The 9,643-nt window shown below is 45.0% G+C and overlaps 2 protein-coding genes across 2 annotated transcripts; both read right to left on the bottom strand.

Annotated features, from left to right (window-relative positions):
- Positions 1 to 957: 957 nt before the first annotated feature.
- LOC120702759 (pentatricopeptide repeat-containing protein At5g48730, chloroplastic-like) lies at positions 958 to 3,584 on the bottom strand. The gene is made up of 3 exons (XM_039986684.1): positions 3,102 to 3,584; positions 2,588 to 2,994; positions 958 to 2,499 (listed from the first exon to the last, which is right to left on the bottom strand). Exons 1-3 carry the CDS (start codon positions 3,480 to 3,482, stop codon positions 1,806 to 1,808), a joined length of 1,482 nt encoding a protein of 493 aa, XP_039842618.1. The 5' UTR covers positions 3,483 to 3,584; the 3' UTR covers positions 958 to 1,805.
- Positions 3,585 to 4,645: 1,061 nt separating this feature from the next.
- On the bottom strand, positions 4,646 to 9,643 carry LOC120702758 (uncharacterized WD repeat-containing protein C2A9.03-like). Its single transcript, XM_039986683.1, has 9 exons — positions 9,045 to 9,643; positions 7,653 to 7,820; positions 7,472 to 7,558; positions 6,937 to 7,071; positions 6,701 to 6,811; positions 5,963 to 6,054; positions 5,773 to 5,878; positions 5,595 to 5,681; positions 4,646 to 5,329 (listed from the first exon to the last, which is right to left on the bottom strand). The coding sequence occupies exons 1-9, from the start codon at positions 9,150 to 9,152 to the stop codon at positions 4,916 to 4,918; spliced, it is 1,308 nt and encodes a 435-aa protein (XP_039842617.1). The 5' UTR covers positions 9,153 to 9,643; the 3' UTR covers positions 4,646 to 4,915.

Genomic DNA, 9,643 nt, shown 5'->3' with positions numbered 1-9,643 from the left:
AAGATTGTTAGAAAATTTTTCTTGGTGATTTGTTCCGTCGATTTAAACCTTAATGACCATAATTAGCTTAAATGAAAGGTAATTAACACCCGAGGTGTTACAACAACCCACCTTTTACTTGCAGTTGGATTTGAACTTCCTTGCGTAAATCTGTAGCAGTTTCCATAACTACAATTTTAAATAACGAGTGAAAACAAGGAACATAATTTCATTACAAACAACTCGCTACAAAAGCTTCACAGTGTCACATCTGTGAATTTTTTTAAATTCCCCATGTGATAGAGGTTATGAACAACTCCATCAGGATCATTTTAGTTCACATATATGGAACCCAACACCATGGGAAGAGAGCATTAGGAGATCATCTATGATGCTGGAAACTCCATAACGCCAAGAAATTTTCCTATGCTAGAGCTGTATTAATTGAACAGTTACTAATTGGATCATAACCATTAAAAGTGTGGTTGATTTATTTAGGACATCAAAATAATTAGTCCCTTATTCAAACCAAAGAAAGGCCGATCCAGACAGCACCTTTGAAGCCATTGTTGTAACAGGGTGCAGACGCGCCTGTGGCGCGATGGTTGAGGCCGCCTGCTGCAGCGCCTCCCTGCCCAGGCTCGAAGCCTGGGTGCTGCATGGTCGTGTGCCCCCCTCCAAAAATATAGTAACCGTGCAGATGGGTCCGCGGCCGCCACGAAGCGTGCGCGCGTGAGGTTCCTGCTGGCTATTGAGGTTCGGGGGGTCCCTACCTTAAGGACTATGTCGAGGGGACGTCTCTCCCCTTGATCGAGTCTTTTTTTTATTGTTGTAACAGGGTCAAGGAGAATCCCCTTTCAGAAGAATTCCTTGGACCATCCGTATTCTCTTTCTAGTTTCTATGCATGACAATGATAGCAACAATGTTAGGTGACCAAAGGATCACTTAGAGTAATGTAATTTCCTAGAATTGAAAGATGAAACACTAAAAACATCTTTGCACCAGTCAATATTACAAGTCATGTACAGTTGCATCAACACATCAAGTCACAACAGCATATCAGAATCTAACCAGTTTCACCAGCATCGTCCCCCTTGCTTCTAAAACATGTCCATTATTCTTATATCACCAAAATTTTCTTCTATCTTCTCCAGAAACTTTTCATTGATGGCATGCCCCACCCAGTACCATTAGTAGCTTAGCTGTGCTAAGATGTCCATTATTACAAGTCATGATAGCAACAATGTTAGGTGACCAAAGGATCACTTAGAGTAATGTAATTTCCTAGAATTGAAAGATGAAACACTAAAAACATCTTTGCACCAGTCAACATTACAAGTCATGTACAGTTGCATCAACACATCAAGTCACAACAGCATATCAGAATCTAACCAGTTTCACCAGCATCGTCCCCCTTGCTTCTAAAACATGTCCATTATTCTTCTATCACCAAAATTTTCTTCTATCTTCTCCAGAAACTTTTCATTGATGGCATGCCCCACCCAGTACCATTAGTAGCTTAGCTGTGCTAAGATGTTCCCAGATAGCTCTGCTACTGAAATTGTAAAACTGAATTTTCATGTGCTCCTTGTAAACAATCGCCATCATGGGGCATATAATAAGAATGTTTGATTCAGTAGCATTCAAGACAACAATTCATGATATCAGAGGAATGTTTGATTCAGTAGCATTCAGTAACTCATGATGCGGAGGGCAGGTGAGATAAATGCATCTATGTAAACCAAGGCTCTGTAAGATTGATTCCACTTCCTTGAAAATTGCAGATAAAAGCCACTACTTCAATGAGCACCTTCTGTATTCACACCTATGTATCATCTGTAACTCGCCCATCTTTAAGATCACGTAGATACTGAACACGACGATCATCAATCCCTTTGACAAGAAACCATTTGATCATTGTGGTGCAAGTCACTTTGTCTGGTTTGCATCGATGCTCCTTCATTAAATCAAGAACATCCCACATCTCTGCCAAGCAACCCACCCTCCCATATGCATCCACCAAACAGTTGAAGAACACAATATCCAATGTTATGTCTGAATTCTCAACAATTCTCAATACTGTCTTTATTTTCTTAACTTCCTCAGCCCTTCCATATGCTCTAACCAGTGAACAGAGTGTAACACAATTGGGTTTTATGCGCTCGGATTTCATTAGTCTAAATATATATTCCATCTGTTCTAGGTCTCCTGCCCTTCCAAATGCATCAATAACTACGTTGTATGTGACTATTGTCCAGGAGTAGTAATACTTCTGCATGTACTCCATCACAGCTCCCATCTTCTCATACATTTTAGCTTTACCATATGAGTCGAGTAAAATATTGTAGGTCTTAATGTTTGGGGAGATACCAGAGGCCTGGAACTTTTCATAGCAGCTCTCCATAGTTTCAATCTGACCACTGCTGCCAAAAGCTCTAAGAGTAGAATTCATTGTCCATACATCAGGCTTGCAATTTTGTGACAACATTTTCAGAAGAGTTGATTCCATCTCAGCAAACCTGAAAAACAAAGCAGCATTAACTAAACTAGCTTGTTGTTACACGTTTAGATTATAAATAAAAAGCACAGGTTGTTGCTATCACTTACTTTCCTGCTTTCCCATACGCATCAATCAATGTATTGTACGTGACTGTATTGGGGCGGATACCCGCACGCGCCATATCCACCATCAAACTCTTCACCTTCTCAAAATCATAGGCGTGCAAGCAGGATTTGATGAGAATAGAGTACGTCTGCACATCCGGCCGGCAACCAGGGGTGTCCTTCATCCGATCCAGCAATTCAAACGCCTCACGGAAGCGACCGCTCCTGCTGTACGCGGACACGAGGGCGGTGTAGGACTCGAGGTTGGGGGCGCAGCCCTCGTCGATCATCGCCTGGAACAGCTCGTGCGCCTTCTCCGGCTGCTTGCACTTGCCGAGCATGGTGATGAGCTTGATGTATACACCGATGTGCGGCCTGTACCACACCTGGTCCCGCATTAGCTCGAACACCTGCGCGACAATGGGTGCCGCGGGATTAAGCAACGTTTCAACCGGATAAGAAGGTCTGCCGCAACTGCAACAGAGGAGGTGGTCTGGGGTCTCGAAGGGAGCAGGACCTTGAGGGCGGAGTCCCAGCGGAGGGCGGCGACGCGGTCGTGGAGGGCCTCGAGGACGGTGCGGGGGAGGAGGCGGCGGGTGCCCTTGCCGGGCTTTCGCTTGTCGAGGACGGCCTTGGTGGCCTCGCGCCGGAGGATGACGGAGAGCGCCTTCCGGGACGCGATCTTCCGGTTCACCTCCTCCTTCCGCCGCCTCTCCGCCTCCTCGTCATCCGCCTCCGCCTCCTTCCCGCGCCGCGCCCTCTCCTCCGCGCCGGCCGCTCCCCACGCGCGCGGCGGCTCGCGGGCCGCGGCGGAGGCGGCCGCCGGCGGGAGCGCCCGGTGACGGCGCGCGGAGGGGACCGCGATGGAGGAGGGCGCGGCCACCGGCCCCGCGGCCATTGGCGAGCTTGGAACTGGAGGGACCGAGGGAGCCTTGCTGCGGCTGAACTGCCGAGTGGGAGGGATTTTGTCTTCGCCGTGAGGGCCGACCCGGCGGAGAGGACAGGATGAGATTCCGAGCTCGAGTGCCGTCGTCCGGGAAGGATATTCGTCGCGCGCGCGAGCTGCCAGCACTGCGTCGCAGAGGCGGATGCGGCAGCTCACGTGTCTTGATTTCCGTGTATTTCAAACTAAAAAAATATTTTATCTTATAAACGGGTTATCTAAATTACATTTCAATTGCATCGTTGTATTTTTTACGATGAGATTTTCAAAATTAGACTACACTTGATTATATTTCGATGATATTTTTTTAAAACATTTTTATTTGTTCCGAAAAAAATTCTATCTTAAGAATAATTTTTTTTTCTTATTTCGAAACAATTTATTTAGTTCCGGAACAATTTCTATTTTTGGGATATTTTTATTTTATTTCGGAACATTTTATTTTGTTTTGAAACAATTTAAATCTCTGGAACATTTTAACTCTAACGAACTTGTGCGATGGTTTGATGACTAGTTGCACATGCTATGAATAGACGCCCCCACCGTCGTCTGCCGTGGCAGCAAGCGGGCAATGCGCAGTGCAGGGGCTCCGGCGGCAGTTGGATGACGACTCAACGGTCGATATCTCCCAGACTGTTAGCACTTCATCATTAATTGAGAATCAGACTACTCTGAGTATCCAACGTCAGTTCAAAAAAAAAAAAGGTGAGACGTTTGATCTTGTTTTAAATTAAATATCTCTTACTTCAAAATATATACTCTTTCCGCTCTAAAATGTAGGTCGTTTTGGCTTTTCTAGATTCATAGTGTTTGCTAAGTATCTAGATATATCATATGTCTAGACACATAACAAAATATATAAATCTAGAAATATCAAAACGACCTACGTTTTGAAATGGAGGGAGTATTGATTTTATAGGCTTGATGCTGACACACCTTTCAATAAATAAATACATATGTTTAAAATTAGAAAAGTTAGGCTTAGAAAAGAACATATATTGCGAAATGAAAGTAGTAGCAGCTATGCCCAGGAATTTTTTTTTGGTTTTTAGTAACCACGCGCGAACATGCGTTAGGCCTTAGGAATTGGTCGAGACAACCTATATTTTCGGATTCTAGAGTCTGAAACTAACCGCGCAAGCATACATTGCTCATAATCTCATATAGGCATATGTTCAGACAGTACCGGTCCTTGACATTGTGCTTCAACTACAAAACTATTTACACGGCGGACTCGCCCGAGCCTCAACTCGCCGTACACCATGGGCCACCATGGGCCTGCGCACGAGAACAGGCAGATACATTCCCTGAACCGCACACCAGAACCGGCACTGAGAGCAGTGACGGATAGCCAGCACCAGACAGACAACTCCAGATATTTCAGTTCTTCACACGTACGAGTCAAGATAGTTGAACGCATGGGCCATCCTGTACTGCATCAAGCTGGCGTAGACGCGGTCGCACACCCCAACGAACAGAGACTCATCGTCGGGGCTGAGCGTGATCCCAGACACCTCACCAAAGAAGTCGATCTCCTGCCGCTTCTTGTAGTCCGCGGCAGCGCTATACACGTGCACGAAGTCGGCAGGCTCTGAGAACACCAGGAACCTCCCATCGGAGGAGTAGCGGATGCACCGGATCGCACCAATGTTGCCCCGAAGGACTGCAAGGGAGGTCGACAGGTTGCGCATGTCCCAGACGCGGCAGGTTTTATCCTGGTTCCCTGTTGCGAAGGTGCGCCCATCTGGGTGCCATGCCGTTGCGAATGAGTAGTCCAGATGGCCGACTAGGGTAGAGGTTACCTGCAAAGCACCGTTTACTCAGTATTTCAGCCCTCACGTTTCTTTTCAGTAAGAAAACAGGAACATAATGCCTCCAAACTGGGCCTTGTCATTGATACTGAAATATTGTGATGGCAAAAGACAGATGAACAAAGTCTTCCATACAAAAAGAGGTAGTCCTATTGTATTAAAGATACAGCAGAATAAGAAAGCTCACTTTACTATTGCAATGACAGAATGGCGGTAAAACAACAATGGTTGTGAATAAACCAATTTAGCTCAATACCTTCCCGTTTCGTGAATCCACAAGAAGTGCGTCCCGATCATCTCCAACCACCGCCAGAAGTTTCCTATCCGGACTCACAGATGTGTGCTGTTTTATTAAGAAAGCAATTCCAAACAGTCATATATGGATGATGAAACAACAAGAAATAGCTATTATGGTCCAAATGAACTGAACTTACATTCACCGGCCAGTTATAACGGAAGTGATTCAAGAGCTGAAATCTTTCCATGTCATATTCACGGACACCACAATCATTATTGGATACTGTAATGCACAAGCTTCCACTGCAAAGCAATTTGGGAACCTTCAGTTTTTAATGACAATGTACATCTTCATATCAATTGTGAAAAGTTGTTTTTTTCTTTTACCTTGTAGATCTGTGTATATCTATGGAATTCGTTATAGCATTGTCGCTCAAAGTTGTCCTTGTACAGAATTTCACATTGCGGTCTGCTAAACCCTGTAACAACACAAAAAATGTTGCTGAGCAAGCAAGCAACGCTTCCATTTTTTAAACTCGATCAGCACCAAGATTATTAATAAAAAAAGAAAGCCTGCTGGCAGTGAACACATAAGAAATACAGAGTATAAAAATCCTTCAACTTTCATCTTCCATTTTAGATCTTTAATATATGGAATACTATTGTATATAGGAAAAACTGAAAAGAAAATGAACGTTTAAAAATTACATCTTAGTTGGAAAAGGGAACTCACTAATAAATACTCCCTCCATTCCAAATTATAGGTCGTTTTGTTTTTTCTAGATACATAATTTAGGTTATGTATCTAGACATAGTGTACATCTAGGTGCATAGCAAAAAGCTGTGTTACCCGGACACCCGTGTCTTAATTTTTTTGCCGAGTCGGATACCCCGCACCCGTGTCGGATTCCGACACCCGTGTCGGATTCCAAGTGTTATTTGCCGTGTCCCCAAAAATTCTAACGAATCGGACACCCGCACCCGAGTCGGACACCGACACCCGCACCCGTGTCCATGTAACACTGGCAAAAAGTATGTATCTAGAAAAACCAAAACAACCTATAACTTGGGATGGAGGGAGTAAACCTAGGCAAATATTCAACCATGTCTTAATTGGTGCCTTACCTTGCAAATTAGTTCTCCTTGAAAACCACCAGCTACCAATAAACCCTCATTCACAGCAAGTGTGCTGACTTGAACCCCAGAGAACCCTTCTAGTAAACTGCCAGGATGCTTCTGGTGAAAAAAAAACAGAGGACCAGACTTGCATTAGCAATGATAACTGTTTAACTTTAGAGACGAAGACATTGAAAAATAAAAATGAATATTCGATCACAAGGTTGCAAGCAGGAAGGGAATACCTCTGTTGGAGCAACGTGCCCTGAGAAGTCGAGAACCATTGACAATTTGTGAGACAGTGATGACCAGTGGCCTACTGTGGACTCCGACATAAAATAGACATCATGCTTTGAGGTTGCCCATAACAAATTCCTAAGCTGCAGAAGAAATAGTTAGTCAGTATTGAGCAGCAATAGGGGTCATATGACAAGACTGCAGACAACACATTAAATAGTCCATTTCGTAGCAGAGAATCAAACTGATTACGCTTTTATGCCTGTTATTATCCTTTTATACCTATCCTCTTTGTTTGCGGCTCATGGGTACATTTATTACCTGAGAAAAGTACTTTATGACTAGGCTTTGTTGTTATTGTTGGATTTACTTGTCATTATGCATTTGTTTGTCAAATTCATGTAAAAATTGTTACCAAATAAAGCATATAAATTATGACAAGAAAGAAGGAAAAATGATAGTTCATAGCAACTTGTTCTCGAAAAGATAGATTACAAATAATTACTGCATATCCTGCACTCGAAGGAAGTCACAATGAATCACCTGAAAATGGAGAATTGATGGCTTCACTGATCTAGTGTTGTGCTGAAACTCGTAATACCTGCTGCTCGGCTCCACTTGCTTGCATAACTAAGAAAATTAATTTTAAATAATTAGGAAATTAGAACCATTGAAATAATAAAAACAAATTTTGATAAGTAAGCATGGATGTTAGTGAGGATACCTTATCCATGAGCTCTCCAGATTGAGGGAAGTTTTCATAGTTCTTATACTGTTCCAACCTAGCTTTTCTGTAGTCCTGCCTGGTTATGTTTAGCCCCTCCCATGGAATACCTTGTATATCCTTTCCTGTCCTTGCTTCAGCTGCTGATGTGTCACTTACCCTAGTGACCTGCAGAAACATTGCCAAATATCAATAGGTTATAAACACTATATTAACAACGAGGTCTGAATAATCTTAGGGCTTAAATTCATCATGCCTCAATTTGTGTATCAAAAATCTAGAAATAATCCTACAAGTAAATCAAATGATTTTTTAAATCATTGATTATCTCCCCCTCCCCCCCCACCCCCACCAAAAAAAAGAAAACACTAAGTGACCAGTTAATTCGAAAGGTGAATAATCCTTAGCTCCAATAAAAAGGATAAGACAAAAGTCTTATCTACCAATTGGAATCCACTTTTAATGCTCTTTAGTCTAAGGCAATTCAAACAGCAGTGAACGAATGCATCTGCAACACCGTGTCATGTTGGGCATAGAAAATTATGCAACAAATGCATTGTACGAAAGCGACCTATCAGAGCAGATGGTACTCCAAGTCATTATTGGCTGAAGATAAGCACACCCAAAAAAAAGATAGCAATCTAGAGCTACATGATTGGCCAAAACAAATCTGCTCCACAAGCCTACTTGACATCAAGTCCTCCTTATCCCATAAATAATTCAGCAACCAAGGACTAATAGAGGAAAGTTCAACACTGCAATTCAGCCAGCAAAATAAAGTAGCTATTTTCACATGTTCGTGTATATCACTCAACTAAGGTTTCTTTGCAATTTGGCAAACACTTTGAAATTTAGTAGAATTACTGCTTACTATAAGCTAATTTGTTTGTCTGGTGGCAAGTAACATTTTCTACTTTGTCCTTCTCCACGTGTGCTTTGCCACGCGGTTGACCCCAATGTTAGCAGCACACCCACTTCACAAAACTAACCATAAATTAATAGCATGTAGACTTGTATCCTGATAGAACTAAACCTAGTACGGGTGAAGATCTATCAATGAGCAATTTCAACGATCCAGCACAGACATGTAAAGCGACATGCCCTGAACTGAAGGAGGTGCTGCCGCACCCAGGAAAAAATTCGTAATCCCTTGTCATCTTCAAATTTTCACCATATTTCATTGAGTATTATAGATATATTATGAAGTGCGCCCCCCCCCCTCTCAATTCTTCTATAGCCCCGCCCCTGCAAGGATCTCGAGCTCGATTTTCGCAGGCGGGCAGGAACCTTAGGCAATCATCAATCCAGAGCCAGCCTCCTCAGATTTGCGAGGTCCAAAGCAACAGAGACACCCACCCACATCGCCGCTGCCAGCACAGTGGTAATACTCACCAGCGAGTACGCATCGCGCCCGTGGTCCTCGCCGCCCGCCTCGTCCGCGCCGCCATCCCTCCGGTCGGCATCGCGCCCGTGGTCCTCGCCGCCCGCCTCCATCTCCATGTCCACCTCGTCGTCCGACGCCCAACCGTCGTGGTAGTCCGCCACTCGCCCCGCCGAAACCTCGCGCCTCACGGGGCGCGACAATCTGGGGACGAGCTGGCGCCCGCGCTCCTTACCGCAGAGGACAACAATAGCCGCGCCGCGCGGCACCCCCGCTCGCTCGTTCGCTCCCGGCGCCGCCTCGCCCGCGCCGCCTGGTGATGAAGGAGCGGGGCTGGCTGGCTGGCTGCTTGGTCGGTCGGCCTCGTCCGCGGCGAGGGCTGCGAGGGGAAGGGGGACGGTGCTGTGTCGGCGGCGGCGGCCGCGGCGGCTTGTGGATCGGGGAGGCGGAAACGTGTGGAGGGGATGAGAGCGCGCGGGGGGGAGGGGGGGCGCGGCCGGGCTTTTTTGTGCCGTGCGGCGAAGCGAGGCTCGAGAGAGAGGCGGGCGAGCTCGATCCGGCAACGCGATGGGGTGTGGGATAGCGACGGGGAAAGGGAATAATTACGCAC

This window comes from Panicum virgatum, chromosome 4K (assembly GCF_016808335.1).
Source record: "Panicum virgatum strain AP13 chromosome 4K, P.virgatum_v5, whole genome shotgun sequence".
Lineage (NCBI taxonomy): Eukaryota > Viridiplantae > Streptophyta > Magnoliopsida > Poales > Poaceae > Panicum > Panicum virgatum.
The sequence above is the reverse complement of the archived record's forward strand: the minus strand, read 5'-3'. Positions and strand labels throughout refer to the sequence as shown.